Source organism: Pelodiscus sinensis, unplaced genomic scaffold (assembly GCF_049634645.1).
Source record: "Pelodiscus sinensis isolate JC-2024 unplaced genomic scaffold, ASM4963464v1 ctg38, whole genome shotgun sequence".
In the NCBI taxonomy this organism is placed as follows: domain Eukaryota; kingdom Metazoa; phylum Chordata; order Testudines; family Trionychidae; genus Pelodiscus; species Pelodiscus sinensis.
In genome coordinates this window covers 266,981-285,567 of record NW_027465857.1, presented here as the reverse complement: position 1 = coordinate 285,567, position 18,587 = coordinate 266,981, and the positions used below count along the sequence as shown (strand labels likewise).

At 53.0% G+C, this 18,587-nt stretch overlaps 1 protein-coding gene across 2 annotated transcripts in view; it reads right to left on the bottom strand.

The window, feature by feature from the left end:
- Positions 1–18,587, bottom strand: part of LOC102456144 (RNA-binding protein Musashi homolog 1-like) — an 84,644-nt gene that overhangs the window by 15,817 nt on the left and 50,240 nt on the right. For both annotated transcript variants that reach the window (XM_075915708.1, XM_075915709.1), the window contains exons 7-9: positions 10,231–10,279; positions 2,819–2,901; positions 1,215–1,332 (exon numbers count right to left, since the gene is read on the bottom strand). In XM_075915708.1, the coding sequence (XP_075771823.1) occupies positions 1,215–1,332; positions 2,819–2,901; positions 10,231–10,279 (250 nt within the window). The remainder of the gene's footprint in view (positions 1–1,214; positions 1,333–2,818; positions 2,902–10,230; positions 10,280–18,587) is intronic.

The window sequence follows — 18,587 nt, the reverse complement described above, 5'->3', positions numbered from 1 at the left end:
GTCACGGAGAACAGGTCCCCACAATGCCACACATAGACGATCCCTTAAGGAGCATCCCACATTAAGTGGCTGGTTTGATTTGTGACCTGGAATGGTTGCTTTCCCTACAGGAGGGAAGTTGATGGTATACAGATTGCACTGGATTCTCAAGGACATTTTTATCTCCTTTGAAAACGAGTGAGCCTTTTCATTAGGATGATACAGAGAGAACATGCTCTGCCTGTGTATCTGAAGTGATTATGCTCTCCCTGCTAGCCAACAGGAGGAGGATGACAAATACTATTTGGGGCTTTTGAAGCAAACATTTGTGGTAAAAGTCTGACCTAGTACAGCAGTAATACACCTGGGCTGTGTCTACACTGGCATGAATTTCCGGAAATGCTTAAAACAGAATAGTTTTCGTTATAAGTATTTCCAGAAAAAGAGCGTCTACATTGGCAGGCTGCTTTTCCGGAAAAGCCCTTTTTCCGGAAAAGCGTTTGTGGCCAATGTAGACGTGCTTTTCCGGAAAAGAGCCCCGACTGCCATTTTCGCGATCGGGGCTCTTTTCCGGAAAAGACTACTGGGCTGTCTACACTGGCCCTTTTCCGGAACAGTGTTCCGGAATAAGGACTTATGCCCGAGCGGGAGCAGAATAGTTTTTCCGGAATAGCGGCTGATTTTGTACAGTAGAGCGTCGTTGCTTTTCCAGAAATTCAAGGGCCAGTGTAGACAGCTCGCAGCTTATTCCGGAAAAGCGGCTGATTTTCCGGAATAAGTGACCCAGTGTAGAGACAGCCCTGGACGTGGAAAACTCAGCTTTTGGCTCAACTGTGTTGCCAAGGCACATATAGCCCTTTATTTGTGTCAAGCCATAGTGTATATCTTGTCCTATACATCTTGTTTAAATAAATTACAAAAAGGACAGGAATTCCAATTACACGTTAGAACGGGAATGCAGTTGGGAGAAATTCTTTTTGTGACTCCAGCTCTAGAACCGTGTATCTACAGTTCTACTGTGCTGCCACCAGGTGGTGAACTGTGATCATAAATTAATCCCAACCCTCATCCCACCTTCAATGTGGCTTTTCAAAATGGGGTCTGATGTCACAGATCCCATCTCTTCTTGAACAGCCTGAGCTACCTCCCACATTGTAGCAGAGCCGCACTGTCGCTGCTGAGTCTGATTGGGGGGGGGGGCGCTAGAGAGAAGGGTGCTCTATTGCAACACTCACCCAGCATGCCAATCCCAAGCATGAAGGCATCCATCCCATAAGGCATCACTCGGGACCGCCCTCTCGCAGAGCCAGTGGGGGACATCACTTCCTTTGGCTGAGCTTTTTTACATTCCACCTGCCAGAAAAGAGAAAGTATTGGGCCGCAGCCTGGACTTGCACAACTCAGAGCACATACAGTCCTGCAGGCCAGAAGGATAGCCTTATTGCATTAAAATGCTGCGCGTGCTCTGTCCCATACACCATTCCCAACCCTTACTCGCACCCTAAAACCACTAACCCTGCCCATAGCCTCCCCTGCACTGTTAGGGTATGTCTACACTGCCTCCTTGCAGGAGAAATAACGGTAGTTCGAATTAGGAGCTTTAATTCAAACTACCTAGTCCGTGCCGTGTGTAGCTGCGGGCAGGTAGTTCGAACTACGGGGCATTTAAAAATGGCGGTGCCCGGGAACATGCAAATGAAGCCCGGGATATTTAAATCCCGGGCTTTATTTGCAAGTTTGATTGCCTACATTAGCCACCCTAGTTCTAACTAGGGTGGCAGTGTAGACATACCCTTACTCTGCTAGAGAAGCAGCATGGTGGAGTAATTAAAACAGGAGACAGGTTCTGTCCTTGCCTTTCTCTGTGACTTTTGGCAAGCACAGCCTCAGTGTCCTCATTTGTTAAATGAAGATACCTGTCTCGCAGGGTTGGAGAGAGGTTTAGCAAAAACTTGCACAGCACTCAGGGGTCACAAAGTTACAATTTCCAGTTATGGTTCAACTACACTTCCTTTTGAGCTCCAAATACCAGCAGTGGCTCTCCTCCTTTTTGAACTTCTCCTCCCTAAATCTGTGGCAGTGATTTCAGGGGTCCCATCTGCCTCCTAACTGTCCTAGTACTTCTCCCCATCCCTCCATTGCTGGCTTTGCTCTCCACAGAATTGCACAATTGGAAGGGACCTCAAGAAGTCATCAAATCCAGTCCCCTGCACTCACAGCAAGACCAAGCACTGTCTAGATCAAGGGCGAGCAATAATGTTTAAAGGGGAGCCAGAAATTTATGAAGTCAAGTGGCAGGGGGCGACGCTGCCTCAGGCAGAAGGGGTGGGGCAAGGACACTTCCTGTGCTCCCCTGCCCACAGACCCTGATTGGCCTGGGGATGGGGGAGCACGTGAAGTCTTTGCCCCCTCCCCCACCCTGCAAGGGGCATGCGATGCCTAGAGTGAACCGCCAGCTGTTTTGAACAGCTGGTGGTTCACTCTAGGCGCCGTGCATCCCTGGCGGCAGGAGGAGACTTTGCATGCTCCCCCCACCCCCAGGCCAATCAGGGCCTGGGGGCGTGGGAGCACATGAAGTCTCTTGCCCCTGGTGCCCGCCCTGCAATGGTTGCGCAATGCCTCATTGGCCTGGGGAGCAACAGGGTGGCTGTGGGCTGGATTTGGCCCATGGAGGCTCTCTTGCCCACCCCTGATCTAGATCATCCCTGACAATGATGAAGATTCTGCAATCTCCCTAAGCAATTTATTCCAGTGTTTGACCACCCTGACAGTTAGGAACTTTTTCCTAATGTCCAACCTAAACCTCCCTTGCTGCAGTTTAAGCCCATTGCACACTCACCATTTTGTTATTGATCTCATGGAAGTGGATTTCACACACCTTCTCCACAATATCTTCACTCTCAAATGTGATGAATCCAAACCCTAAAGAAAAGGGGAACACTTCCTGTTCAGGGCATAATTCTGTGTGATCAGTGCCTGCCACCTGCCTGTCCCACATGACCAGAACAGGAGAAGGCAATCTAGAGGTTACTGGGGTGGGACAGTAGGGTCTTGGCAATATTTCCACTTCTCTGGCTCCAGCAATTCCTGCACACATGCAGCAGTCATATAAGCAGCAGGGAAATCACTGTCCTCTCCCAGATTTCCCGCTCCCCCCAGCTCTATTTTGTTGCCTCCCAACTTCATTAAAGCCCACACCACTTGTTGCTGATGGATTTATTCTACTAAGCTTTGCTATTTTTCCAAGATAAACTAAATGGCTTAATGATGAATACTACAATAGTGAGTTCCAAACTAGGTTCAATCCAGCAGACATCCATATGAACAAAACTGTTGCCTACCCATGCCTGTTCACTATCGAAATGAGTTTGGTGGGTCCTAGTCCAATCCCCAATAGACAAGCACCCACATCACAAACACCACCACCCCAAAAGGTGATAATCAGCATGTCATCTTCCAAGTCCTAGCTGTACATTCACTAGTCCTTACAGCCCTGCATATGACAGGCAAGTATCAGCAGCACTATTACTGGGGAAAAAAACCAGGCATGGAAAGGTTAAGTGATTTGCTCAGGTCCACCCCATCCATCAGTATCTGAGGTAGGACTAGAACTTGGAAGTTCTTGATTCCTGACCCTATGCTCAGAGGGCATCCCTAACTGACCCCTCTGTTGCCAGTCTCGGCAAAGGACTGACTGGGCTCTGGAGCCCAAACTTTATTTTCACAGTCAGGGTGGCCCTTTATGGGAAGAGCTGTGGCATGACAGTGAGGGACTTTGATTGAGTTTGCACTGCAGCTGCCCCAGCTGTGGCTAGATGGCTTTCAGCCTCTAGGGCTGCTGAGTCAACTTCACCAGGGCTAAAAACCAATTAAACACAAACACACTTTTCTATTTTTCTGTATGTTCCAAGCTGGACTGCAAGAAACGTCTCTTTCTGTGGGTATGTCTACACTACAAAGTTAGTTCGAACTAACTTTCCTAGGCGCTACACTAGCGCTCCGTTAGTTCGAACTTAATTCGAACTAACGGAGCGCTTAGTTCGAACTAGGTAAACCTCATTTTACGAGGATTAAGCCTAGTTCGAACTAGCTAGTTCGAATTAAGGGCTGTGTAGACCCTTAATTCGAACTAGTGGGAGGCTAGCCCTCCCCAGCTTGCCCTGGTGGCCACTCTGGCCAACACCAGGGAAACTCTATTGCCCCCCTCCCGGCCCCGGAGCCCTTAAAGGGCCACGGGCTGGCTACACAGTTTGTGCCAGTTGCAAGGCTGCAAGCACCCGTGCCAGCAGACCATGCACCTGCCACACGATGAGCCAGCCACCCGAGGACACCCAGCCCTCCACTGCTCCCCAGGACCAGCCTGGCAGCTCCCAGGAGCCTGCCCGGGGCCGCAAGAGGAGGGCGCCCGCTTGGTCAAGTGCGGAGATCGTGGACCTCATCGAGGTTTGGGGGGAAGCCTCCAATGTCCACGATCTCCGCACTAGCCACAGGAACGCGGCCGTCTACGGCCGCATGGCTGCCAGCCTGGCCGCCAGGGGCCACCAGCGCAGCCGGGAGCAGGTCCACTGCAAAATTAAGGACTTGCGGCAGTCTTACTCCCGGGCCTGCCAGCCAGGGGCCGACCCGGAGGCCTGCCCCCACTTCCATGCCCTGGACTGCCTCCTGGGGGCTCATGCCGTCCCTGCCCCCCGGGACGTGATTGACCCCGGGGCAGAGGGCCCGCTCCTGGAGACGGAGGAGGAGGAGGAGGGCTCTGAGAGCCAGGAGCCTGCCGCCAGCCTGCCCGGGACCCGGGACCCCCGAGGCACCCCACAGAGCCGCTCGCCTGCATCGTCTGAGGCCGGGGAGGCGTCCACCTGTGAGTACCATCGTGTTCCCCTTATGTGTACGGGGGCTGGGGCGAGAGGGAGCCCCGGGACCGTGCGCCTGGGCCTTGCCCACCAAGGAGCAGCAGCTGGGGATCCTGCAGGGGCCCTGGCCTTGCAGAGGGGAGCTGGGTTTCACACACCTGGGCCCCTGGGGTAATTGACCGCTGGTCTTGTTGCACCACAGCTGCAGCACCTGGGCCTGCAGGGCGCACCACACCGCCTGCAGCAGCTGCCCATGCCCGGGCAAGCAGGAGAGCCAGGAACGAGGAGGAGTTCCAAAGGCGGCACCTCCGGTTCATGGATCACCAGCTCCGCACCCAGGACCACTGGGTCCAGGAGGACCTGAGGCTGCGCCGGAGGAGTCTGGAGGCCCTGGAGGAGCAGGGCCGTGCCCTGCGATGCCGCCTCCAGAGCCTGCTCGACCGCTTCCCATTTCCTCCTCCTCCTGCTCCCCCTGCTCCCCCTCCTGCTCCCGCTCCCGCTCCTGCTTCCTCCACACCCCCTGTCCCTCCTGCCCCCCCCTCCACAACCATTTCCCACCGACGCCCCCAGACCCGCAGTGTGGCGAGACGGGAGAGGAAGCCGGACTCCCACCCCTGAGCTTTCCTTTCCCTTCCTCCCTTCTCTCCACTTCCCTTCCAGCTCCCTCGTCCCAGGTTTCCCCCTCCCCTCTCCCACCCTCATTCCTCCCTTCCACCACCCACTTATGTGAAATAAACAGACATTTTTGTTTGAAAAACAGGTGTCTTTATTTGACAGTAGGTAGGGAGGGGAAAGGGGAAGGGGGGTAGGGTGGAAGAAGGCCCCAGTGGGGCATGCAGGGAGCGTTCAGTCCTCCTCCTCCACCAGGAAGCTCTCCCGCAGGGCTTCCCGGATCCGGACGGCCCCCCGCTGGGCTTCCCGGATGGCGGCGGTGCGGGGCTGACCGTAGTGTCCAGCCATGCGGTCAGCCTCAGCCATCCAGGCTGGCAGGAAAGCCTCCCCCTTTCGCTCACACAAATTGTGGAGCACACAACATGCTGCCACCACGGGAGGGATGTTGTGCTCGGCCAGGTCCAGACGGGTGAGGAGGCATCGAAAGCGGGCTTTCAGTCGTCCGAAGGCCCCCTCCACCATGATGCGGGCCCTGCTCAGCCTGGCATTGAAGGCCTGGCGGGAGGGATTGAGATGCCCCGTGTAGGGCTTCATGAGCCAGGGCTGCAGTGGGTAGGCGGCATCCCCCACCAGGCACACGGGCATGTCCACGTCCCCGACCCTGATGTGGCGGTCGGGGAAGAAGGTCCCGGCCTGCAGCCGCTGGCACACGGAGGAGTTGCGGTACACCCGGGCGTCATGTGCTTTGCCGGACCAGCCCACATTAATGTCCGTGAACTGTCCCCGGTGGTCACACATGGCCTGCAGGATCACGGAGAAGTACCCCTTGCGGTTGACGTACCGGGACGCCTGGTGTTCCGGGGCACGGATGGGGATGTGCGTCCCGTCGATGGCCCCCCCGCAGTTGGGGAAGCCGAGGGCGCCGAAGCCCCGGATGACGGCGTCCGGGTCGGCGAGGCGAACCACCCTGCGGAGCAGCACCCGGTTGATGGCCTTGAACACCTGCGGAGAGAGACACAGCAAAGCGCCAATCAGTGGGGCTCCCGGGTGGCTGGGAGCGTTCGTGCCCTGGCAGTGCCCCGCGCCGCACTCCCGGAAGCAACCCCCCTGGCGGCGTGTAGTACGGCCGGGACAGCCCGACCCCTCCGGTGCGGGGCGCTTTCGCCTCCTCCCGCCCCCCCTTTGTCCCTGGGGCGGCCCATCCCCTCCTCGTAGCCCCCCTCCCCCCCGTCTCGGTGGCCGACGAGTGCCGTACCTGCATGAGCACCGCTCCGACGGTGGATCTCCCCACGCCGAACTGGTTCCCGACGGATCGGTAGCTGTCCGGCGTGGAGAGCTTCCAGAGGGCGATGGCCACCCGCTTCTGGAGGGGGATGGCGGGTCTCATGCGAGTTTCCCTTCTGCGCAGGGCAGGGGCGAGCCACTCGCAGAGCTCCAGGAAGGTGTCCCTCCTCATCCTGAAGTTCTGGGTCCACTGTCGGTCCTCCCAGCTCTCCAGGACGATGTGGTCCCACCAGTCGGTGCTGGTGTCCAGACGCCAGATGCGTCGGGGCACGCCGGTGCCGGGGCGCCGCCGCGGCTCCTCCACGGCCCCCAGGGCGGCCAGGCGGAGAGGCAGGGGGCTGACGTTCACCAGGTGGTGCCAGGCAGCCTCGAGCCATTGGTGGCAGGCTTGCAGCAGCAAGTCCAGAAAGTGCACCAGAAGGTGCAGGGCGAGCTGTGGCTCCATGTTGCCACCTGCGGCGGCCCCCCCGAAGGGAAGCACCGACACAGACGGGAACAGAGACCAACGCTTTGCTGTCCCTCGGCGAGGTTGGCAAGCAAGCAGGAAAAGCTGAGAACCGGCTGTCCGGGGGGGTCCCTTTAAGCTCGAGCCTCAGATAGCCTCAGACAGCAGCCACACAAAGCAACTACTGACCTGATGCCCTGCCAGAACCGGTTTCAGCTGCCCTTAAATGCCCCCCTGCGTCCAATCAGTGTGGACGCGCTAGTTCGAATTAGCAAAACGCTAATTCGAACTAGTTTTTAGTTCTAGATGCGTTAGTTCGAGTTAGCTTAGTTCGAATTAACTAATTCAAACTAAGTTAGTTCGAATTAGCGCTGTAGTGTAGACGTACCCCCAGAGCTTCTCCTTTCTCTCCAAGTAGACATTTATATAGCCCCATCACAAGCTGGTATCTGGGTGCCTTGGGAACTCAAGAGAAAGTACTCTACATTAAAGCCAAGAAGTTGCCAATACCAGATCAGGTTATTGGTCCATCTAGCCCTAGTATCCTGCCTTAGGCAAGGACCTGGTGGTTTCAGGGGTGGGGAACCATTTTTGAGTTGGGGGGCCACTGATCCACAGAAAAATCAGTCAGGGGCCCCACACAAGTGAGAAGCAAAATATAAAGAAAAACAAACCCTCACTGACGTGGCCCCCAACTAAGAAGGAGAAAGACACTCCCCACATTCCCCTCACACACCAGAGCCTAGGGAGCCCAGGCTAGATTTTGTGTGCTTCAGCTCTGCAGGGGAATGGAGCGCCAGCATGGGCTCCCAATGCTGGGGGGGGGGGTCCCTGAGCCTCAGGGGTCAGATTAAGGCAAACTGGGGACCGCATCTGGCCCCTGGGCCTCCGGTTTCCCACCCCTGGTTTAGAAAAAAGCAGTCCTTCCTACCTCTTCTGTATTGCTCTACATAAGAGCATAAGAATGGCCATGCTAAGTCAGACCAGTGGTTCATTTAGTCCAGTATCCTGTCTTCCAACAGTGGCTGGTGGCAGATGCTTCATAGGGCATGAATAGCACATGGCAATTACTGAGTGTGATCCATCCTCAGTCATTAAGTCCCAGCTTCTGGCAGTTGGAGATTTAAGGACACCCAGAACATGGGGTTGCACCCATGACCATCTTGACTAATAGCCATTGATGGACTTATTCTTTATGAACATATCTAATTATTTTTTGAACCCCGTTATATTTTTTGCTTCCACAGCTTCCCTTGGTAATGAGTTCCACAGGTTCACTGTGCCTTGTGTGAATTATTTCTTTATATTTATTTTAAACACTTGATGCCTATTAATTTTAGTGCATGGCTCCTGTTTCTTGCATTACATGAAGGGGTAAATAACACTTCTTTATTCACTTTCTCCACACCATTCATGATTTTATAGACCCCTATCTTTTTAATCTTTCCTAGTCTGTTTTTGTTGCCCTTCACTGTATCTTTTTCTAATTCTAATGCATTTTTAAAAGATGGGGCATGCAGTACTCAAGGTGTAAGAATGCCATGGATTTATATATAGTGGTATTATATTTTCTGTCTTATTATTTATCTTTTTCCTAATAGTTCCTAACATTGTTAGCTTTTTTGACTGCCGCTGCACACTGAGTTTTGAGAGAACCAACTACAATGATTCCAATATCTTTTTCTTGAGTGGTAATAGCTAATTTAGACCCCAACATGTATGTATGTATAGTTAGGATTATGTTTTCCAATGTGCATTACTTTGCATTTGTCAACACTGAATTTCATCTGCCATTTCATTACCCAGACACCCAGTTTTGTGAGATCCCTTTGTAACTCTTTGCAGTCAATTTTGGAGGTCACTATATTGAGTAATTTCGTACCAACTGCAAACTTTGGCACCTCACTGTTTACCTCTTTTCTATATCATTTGTTAATATGTCAAACTGCACTGGTCCCAGCACAGATCATTGCGAGACCCTGCTACATACTCTTCTCCATTGTGAAAACAAATCATCCATTCCCACCCTATCTTTTAACCAGTTACTGCTCAATGCGAGGACCCCCTCCTTTTCTTATGACTGCTTTCTTTGCTCTAGTGCCAATTCCTGTAGAGGCCAGAAGTGAAGGATCTGATCATTTATTATGGGGCTAGCCATCCCACTCCCCCCAGGGTGGGGCTGCAGTGGTACATCTCTAAAACCAGGCAAAAAAAATCACTTGAAGAGTAAGAAAATAGGATGCGCTGAAGGGCACCCTGGACAGCAAGAGTGAGCATGTAAAGCTGGGAGAGAGCCACAAGCAGAAAGAGCTTCTGAAGCAGACAGACACACGATGTAAGTGCTTAGTGCTGTACATGAACATGTGATTGGCCCAGAAGAGGAGGAGGCTGAAGGAGGCTTGCAGAACCCTTTAGCTGTGTCCTCAGGTTGGTGCACACCACTGTGGTGTACTCCCAAGAATGGTAGCCAATTAGAGGGCACGTGTACAAGAGAATTGGGCACCTCCAGAGCTGAGTCTCTAACTCCTGTGTGACCTGAAGAGCTTGAATACCAGGCTCCCACTCTGTAACCAAACTCCACAAATGGGATTTGACAAAAAGGTGACGTGGGAGCACAACTAGGCCTAGGGCTGAGGAAGGGGTCAGCGGCAGGCCCTCTTCTGGGTCTTGCGTCAGCTTCCCCAGGGTTCAGATTACTCAGTGGAAGGTAAGATGCACAAGACACACACAGATGACTGGAGCCACATAGGTAGCTGGGGAGGGGAGGACACTGCTTCCTCTCACATATCAGCCACTTGGCAAGTTTACAGCACAGGAAACGGTCTGGACAAAAGCTCTCTGTGCTGCGAGGTACTCTGCGAAAGGATGCAGATGCTAAGGGATGGGGTGATGGGAGGTGAAATAAAGAGCAGCTGGGACCGTCATGCCCTGCTGCTGGCTCCTGGACGCTAGCTCCCCTACATCCCCATCACCATAAGCACACATGCTGCTCCTCTCGTTACGCAATCCCCTGCCAGCTCTCCCCAGCCACCCCCCATGCCGCCAGGGGCCTGTCCTCACCTCGGTGTCGGTTGGTCGTCTTGTCAAACATCAGCATCGCATCATCCACCTGCAAGGGGCACAAAAGAGGAAAGGGCTCAGATGAGGTTATTACTGAGAAAGAGCTCTCCCCTGCTTTCCTTCCTTCTGGCCAGCCCAATGCCAGAGAGAAATAAGATGTCCCCAAAGCAGAACCTGACACAAAAATTAACTAATTGTGTACCTCTGGGAGGCCTCAACCCAACAACAGGACAGGATTTCCCCCCACATTAAAGCTTTCCCGTTGTACTGAAGGCAGGGGCTCCCAGCCTGAACTAATAGGCCCATCACCATCCAAACATTAGGATGCTAGAACAGGCTCCCACCTAGTCATGACTGCCCCTCGGAAGGGGAGGCACTTTGCTTCCCACTGAGCCAGGAAGTGCCCTGGACAATTTGCCTGCAACTCCACAGAGGGGCACAAAGCACAAAACATATTGTTCTGAAACCAGGGTCTCAAAATGGAGAGCGAGCGAGTCTGTCTCTGCGTGTGTGTCTGTGTGCATGCACTGAAGCCTGAGAGGAGAGAAGGAACACAGGGCCTCACAGAAACAGGGAAAATGGAGGCCTCAAGACAACAGAGACTCTGCTTGGGGACTCTGGGAAACCACCTCCACCCCAAAGGAGCTTTCCTTTTAGTGAGGTTTCCCACTGCTGGAGGGTGTAATTAGAGCACATTTACTGCAAAGACAGAGCTAGTGCTGCCTACTGCACGGCGGGAGGGGAGACATCAACCATCCCCCTCCCCCCAAACCTGAGGCCACTCTCCCCTAGGGACGTAAGTGACTAGTCGACTATACGATAAGCATAAGCTTATAGGATAGTCAACTACTGATGCGACCAGTTGCTTCCTCCCCTTGCTGCCTCTATCACAGAGAGGCGGGGGGGGGGGGGGGGGGGAGGAGCAGGAGCCGGTGCTGGGGGAGCCGGCTAAAAAGCCGGATCCCCCCAGCACCGGCTCTGTGGGGGGCAGGGACAGTAGAGGCACAGTGGGAAACAGCATGAGTGGGGACTGAAGCAGTCTCTGCTTGTGCCACTTCTGCTGCAATTCTGCTTTTGAAATGTACAAGAGCCCTGCAGGATCTCTTGTATATTTCAAACGCTGAGGGGCCGCAGGGAGCACAGGGTCCTCGTTGGTCCCACACTTCCAGCGGCGCTGATAGAATCATAGAATCATAGAACCATAGAGCTGGAAGAGACCTCAGAAGGTCATCAAGTCCAGCCCCCTGCTCTGGGCAGGACCAATCCCAACTAAATCAACCCGGCCAGGGCTTTGTCAAGCCGAGACTTAAACACCTCTAGGGATGGAGACTCCACTACTTCCCTAGGTAACCCATTCCAGTGCTTCACCACCCTCCTAGGGAAATAGTTTTTCCTAATATCCAACCTGGACCTCTCCCACCACAACTTGAGACCATTGCTCCTTGTTCTACCATCTGTCACTGCTGAGAACAGCCTCTCTCCAGCCTCTTTGGAACCTCCCTTCAGGAAGTTGAAGGCTGCTATCAAATCCCCCCTCACTCTTCGCTTCTGCAGACTGAACAGACCCAACTCCCTCAGCCTCTCCTTGTAAGTCATATGATCCAGCCCCCTTGTCATTTTGGTCGCCCTCCGCTGGACCCTCTCCAACGTATCCACATCGTTCCTATAATTGGGGGCCCAGAACTGGACACAATACTCCAGATGTGGCCTCACCAGAGCCAAATAAAGAGGAATAATGACATCTCTGGATCTACTGGCAATGCTCCTCTTAATGCAACCTAATATGCCATTAGCCTTCTTGGCTACAAGGGCACACTGTTGACTCATATCCAGCTTCTCATCCACTGTAACCCCCAGGTCCTTTTCTGCAGAAATGCTACTTAGACCAGTAGTCCCCAACCTTTAGAGGCTCCCGGGCGCCCGGGGGCGGAGCCACTCACGCGCCGGGCGCCCAGGGGCAGGGCCGCGCGTCCTGGGGCACGCCAGGGGCGGGGATGCCCTTGCACCCGGCGCCTGCATGTGCCCCGGGGCTGGGGCCGCCCAAGCGCCGCGCACCAGGCGCTGGTGCGTGTCGCGTGCCTGGGGCTGGCGCCTCCAGTGCGCCACGCGCCGGGGGCGGGGCCGGCCCAGGTTGTCGACGGGCGCACACAAATGCGTTGGGGACCACTGACTTAGACCATCGGTCCCCAGCCTGTAACACTGCTTGGGATTCTTCCGTACCAAGTGCAGGACTCTGCACTTCTCCTTGTTGAACCTCATCACATTTTTGTGGCCCAATCCTCCAATTTCTCTAAGTCACTCTGGACTCTATCCCTGCCCTCCAGCGTATCTACCTCTCCCCCCAGCTTAGTGTCATCTGCAAACTTGCTGAGGGTGTGTGACGGACCGGGCTGTGTCTGGGCACAGCTGAGGGCGTCCGCTCAGGGCGAATTGCTCAAATCCGGGGCTCCTTACAGCCCCCAGACTGGTGACCTCTCCAAACAGGCCACAAACCAGTCCCACAGAGCGCTTCAGCAGCCTGCCTGAAGCCTCCCGAGCAAAACCCCTCCGACACCCCAGCAATATCCGTGCCCCAGATGGCCCCGGGCCTATACACAGGTGGGGGGTCCTAGCACCCAATCCCACCTACCCCGAACAAGTTCTGTCCGGTTCCAAGAAACCAGCCACAGATCCCTGGTCAATTTACCCTCTGGACCTTACCCACAAATCACGCTGGGCCAATCCTTTAGCATCTAACAACTAAAGGTTTATTAACACAAGAAAGAAAAGCCTGAGAGTAAGGTTGTTAAAGGATAGTACGTTACATGCACCGAATCTCCCAGTCCTCGATGCAGGCTCTAGCAGAGATGTTACAGCTGCTGGTTTAAAAGTTCTTGTTGCACATCCTATCATCAGGATGGGTTCACAGGTCTTCCAGGCTCTTCGATCCCTGCAGTGCTGCCTCTGGGATGAAGTGCTGAGCTGAGAACCAAAATGGCATCGACCACATGGCCTCTTTATACCCCCTTCCTGGCCTCTTCTGGGCTCAGCTGGTCACCTGGTCCTCAGCCTCTCTCTGCTGGCAGCTCTTAGGTCTCCGCCCTCACGCTTTAGGTGTGTCCTTGGCCCATCAAGTGCGATTGTTCCACAGGGCTTTGCTAATCAGCCTGTCCATAGCAATGCTTAACCACATTCAGAGAAATATTCAGCTTCCACACAGATTACAGATTCCTATCTACTCACACAGACATTATACACTCACATAAATAGCGTACACAGGATCAGCAAACAATAAGCTCCCATTCAATACCCCACACGGCTCCCTTTTATACCAATTTCTGGGACCAACACCCCCACCTAGGGGTGCAGCAGCGATCTGGCTGCTTCCCTCCAATTCGGTAATGTGACAGGGTGCAATCCATCCCCTCATCCAGGTCATTAATAAGAATGTTGAACAAAACCGGCCCCAGAACCGAACCTTGGGGCACTCCGCTAGAAACCGACCGCCATCCTGACATCGAGCCGTTGATCACTACCCGCTGGGCCCAGTCTTCTAGCCATCTTTCTAGCCATCTTACCGTCCATTTATCCAATCCACATTCCCTTAACTTGCTGGCAAGAATATTGTGGGAGACCGTATCAAAAGCTTTGCTAAAGTCAAGGTATATCACATCCACTGACTTTCCCATGTCCACAGAGCCAGTTACCTCATCATAGAAGCTAATCAGATTGGTCAGGCACGACTTGCCCTTGGTGAATCCATGCTGACTATTCCTGATCACTTTCCTCTCTTCCAAGTGCCTCAAAATGGATTCCTTAAGGATCCCCTCCATGACTTTTCCAGGAACCGAGGTAAGACTGACCGGCCTATAGTTCCCTGGATCGTCCTTCTTCCCTTTTTTGAAGATGGGCACTACATTTGCCTTTTTCCAATCATCTGGGATTTCTCCCGATCTCCACAACTTTTCAAAGCTAATGGCCAAAGGCTCCACAATGACATTTGCCAACTCCCTCAGTACCCTCAGATGTATTAAGTCCGGACCCATGGATTTATGTACGTTTAGCTTTTTTAAATAATTCCTAACTTGTTCTTTCCCCACCAAGGGCTGTCCACCTCCTTCCCATACTGCACTGCCTAATGCATTAGTCCAGGAGCCGACCTTGTCCGTGAATACAGAGGCAAAGAAAGCATTGAGTACTTCAGCTTTCCCCACATCATCTGTCACTAGGTTACCCCCCTCATCCAGTAAGGGCCCCACACCCTCTCTGATCACCTTTGTCATGTATGTTTAGCAGCTCTTTAAAATTAAGCCATAGCAAAGGCACAGACAGCTATGTTTAAGAGGAAGTAGCCTAACCGCAGACTACATGGATTGCCTTTTTTGCTGTTAAGGAGGAGTGTATTAGGGAATGTGTTATGAAACATGATAATTTAGGATAAGCAGTAAAATTTGTAAGAGTAAAAATCGTCATCTAATTCTCTAGCTCTTAAGCAACACACCAAATTTCATCTAAGAGAAAAACATTTTTTGCATCTACTTACAACATCCTCAGCTAATTCACTAGCCCTTAAGGGAAAAAAATTTTTTGCATCTCAAATTAACCACAGAACTGAATAGACAATGAGAGATTAGGCCATAAATACCCTGCAGTAACAACTGCGGGTACCTCATAATCTACAACTCATTCTGGAAACTGAACTCATGTGCTGCTCTCTGACAACAAGAGGCAGGAGGTCCATACCGAGGCAGGCATCATAACAGCATTCGTCGTCCTCTACCTGGCCAGTAGAGAGATGCTGCTACACGTGATCGGGTGAGTCAAAAAACTTAACAAAAGACACTGAAAAACTTAACAAAAAGAGTTTAAAAACCTAACAAAAAGATTCTAAAAAAATCAAGAGAAACAAAATAATCTCGATAAGCTATAAGATCAAGGATCCTTATAGTTGCAGTTCTTTTAAAAGTTAATCTAGAAGAAATTAAAAAACTAAATAACGAATTAGCTGACGTCACTAAGTATCCTTGTAATCACACTAGCAGAAACAATTTGTTTTTTGTATTTTTCTTTTATTCGTTTTCTTTTAAGCCTTAGCTGTTATCTTTTGACTTTGTTATTCATTAAGTGGCAACATCAATAAAGTTATGCTCATTGATTAAGACACAAATTGGTATTTGGTCTAAATTTATTGACGACTTCCCAAGTAAGTAAGGGGCCAGACTAGAGTTCTGCACAGTCCTAGCGAACCCAAGGGAAGGGGGCGGTTTGCTTAAACGTGACCACTCACGGCAACCTTCTTCTTGCTAACATGCCTGTAGAAACCTTTCTTGTTATCCTTCACATGCCTTGCGAGTTGCAATTCCAATTGTGCTTTCGCCTTCCTGATAACCCCCCGGCATTCTCGAGCTAGACATTTAAACACCTCCCTGGTCATTTGTCCAAGTTTCCACTTTCTGTAAGCTTCCTTTTTGTGCTTAAGTTCACCAAGGATTTCCCCTGTAAGCCAATCTGGTCTCCTACCATGTTTGCCTCTCTTGCTACGCGTTGGGATGGTTTCTTTCTGTGCCTTCAATAAGGCTTCTTTAAAATACTGCCAGCTGTCCTGGACTCCTTTCCCCTTCATGTTAGCGTCCCAGGGGATTCTGCCCATCAGGTCTCTGAGGGAGTCGAAGTCTGCTTTTCTGAAGTCCAAGGTGTGTATTTTACTACTCTTTTGAAATGGCTTCCTTTTGAAATGTACAAGAGCCCCACTGTGCTCTTGTACATTTCAAAGGCAGAGGTACCCTTATAGAGTAATCAAATAGTTGCTGGAAATCCCACTGGCTATTCGATCAGTTAATTAATCTACATTAAACATCCCTACTCTCCCCACCCCCTTAGCCTTCCCTTGCATATGCTCTGCTTGGTATTTCCTTGTAGAGAAGCAAATCTGTGCAGCTCCAAGTCAGATCAAGCAGATTTAAAAATACACTCTAAGCCCCTGTGCATAAACCACTACGTAAACCTGCCCCACTGACCCATGCTCCTCGCTAATACCACTGCCTTAATCTAATTATGAAATTGGATGTGCAAGTGCTCAAGGGAGGGGCAACTGTATCTGTCCAGCAGTGAGCCAAGGCCTATCACCACCTATGTCAACGACAGCTAGTGCCACAGAAATAAAAACTAAGCAATCCAAATGTAGTGGGGCACTATTTTGAACACTGGGAGTGGGAAGTCATCAGCCCGCCCACTTCTAAAGCACCTCCCACAGCCTCATGGGAGGGGCGACTAGACCCAGGACCAACTGATTACGGGGGACAAACGATGAAAAAAGGTCAGGGTGTGTGGGTCACAGGTGCAAAATGAGGGAACCAGACAGGGACACCGAGCAGAGAACCCCGGACAGCGCCCACTGCTCCTCAAAGCTGTCGATGGAGCCAGTGGACGCCGCCCAGAGGAACTCTGCCCGGATACGTGATACAAGGGAGAAACGGAAATAGGCCCCACAGTCGCAGAGAACCCTCTCACCCAGCATCCTCCTCCTGGTATTGTATATGGTGGCTTTCGCCAGGGCCAGGAGCAGGTTGACGAGGAGGTCTCGCGACTTTGCGGGGCCACGGATGGGGTGCATATAAATAAACAAGTGAGGGGAAAAGTGCAGCCAGAACCTCAATAAGAGGTTCTGGAGGAGCCGGAATAGGGGCTGCAACCTGGTGCATTCAAGGTACGTGTGCTCCAGGTTTTCCCTCGTGCCACAAAAGGGACAGGCATCCAGGATGGGAGTTAACTGCGCCAAGCACACACCCGTGCTCACAGCTCCATGAAGGAGCTGCTAACTGATGTCTCTGATGGGCCATGGGATTAAGGTGGAATATATGCTGGCCCATCGGGGATCCCCACCCTCTATAGGTCTAAGATAGTCCCGCCACTTAGTGTCGGGGCGGGACACAAGGGTGAGGAAACGTATCGTATGGAGCACGAGCGTGTACAGGTGTTTCCTAGGTGAGGTTCAAAAGAAGACCAGCTGCAGATCTTGCAGCTGGCTGGGGGCCCACGGAACAGCGGCCCGATAACAAGGGACGGAGGATTTGCAGGAAGGGAGGGGCCCTCTCGCAGGGCTCTCTGCAGGAAATTGAGAGCGGGCTGTGGCAAAGCCGCCTTCACCTCCTGGAGTAGGCACAGAGAGGTTCTGGGGATGGAGTGCCCCATGCACTGAGCGAGCGCTTGGGGATCCACCCAGTCTCCTGTCGTAATCCAGGAGGTCCCCAACCTTGGTGGTTTCTGCCAGGATCAGCCTCCGGCGCACCGAAGGAGACGCCGCCACCTGCATGCAGAAGGCTGGATTGTGGAGCAGGGGCTGCATGAGGTCTGCCCCCTTGGTGGCCACAATGGACCTGGTCGCCGAGAACAGCTTCCAGGTCTGGAGGAGGTCCTGATAGAATTCCGGCAGCTCTGAGAGGTCTCGCCGAAGGCCCCTCGGATGGATGAAAAAGAGCTGCTGGTCGTATCGGAGCCCTCGGAGGCGGCGGAGGAAGGCGTGCGCCAAAGTGCTCCATGCCGGACTACCTGCACTAAACAGGAGTCTCTGCAGGGCCTGGAGGCGGAAGGTCTGGACCTGGCTGCACAGGCAGACCAGGCCCTGGTCCCCCTCCTAAAGGGAAAGACACAAGACCCATGCAGAGACCCAGGGCATTCCTGGCCAGAAGAACTCCAGAGCTATCCTCTGGAGTCTGGCCAGGACCTCCGGGGCCGGGCTCAGGGTGTTGAGTTGGTGCCAGACCATGGACAGGGCCAGTTGGTTCAGCACCAGCGCTCTCCCATGCAGGGAGAGACACTAGACCAATCCTGTCCATCTCCACAGCCGCTCACCCACCCTGGCCTCCAAATCTTGCCAGTTCTCCGGTGGACCCGTGCTCCACCTGATGGCCTGAAGCACGGGTTGGAGGGAGCCTCCTTGCCACGTGTCCCCAACTGCCAGACCAGAGCTATTGACCCAGTTGACCCGGGCAGAGGAGGTCATCGAGTAGACCACTTAAGAGGCCTCCACCCACTCCAGGTCGCCCGGGTCCTGCACGACGAGGAACACATCATCAGCGTATGTTGAAAGGACCAGCCACAGCCCCGGCTCTCGGAGCACCAACCTCGTCAACCTCCAACGGAGAAGACAGAGGAAAGGCTCGATCACCAGGCCGTACAGCTGGCCCGACAGCGGACACCCCTAAGGTACCCCCCGCCCGAAGCTGACCGACTCGGTCAGGGTCCAGTTGAGCCTGACCAAACACTCCACGAGGGCGTACAGCACCCGGAGAAAACCCACAAAACGGGGCCCAAAGCTGAAGGCCTGCAGAGTGCCCAGGAAATACCCATGGTCCACCCTGTCCAACGCCTTCTCCTGG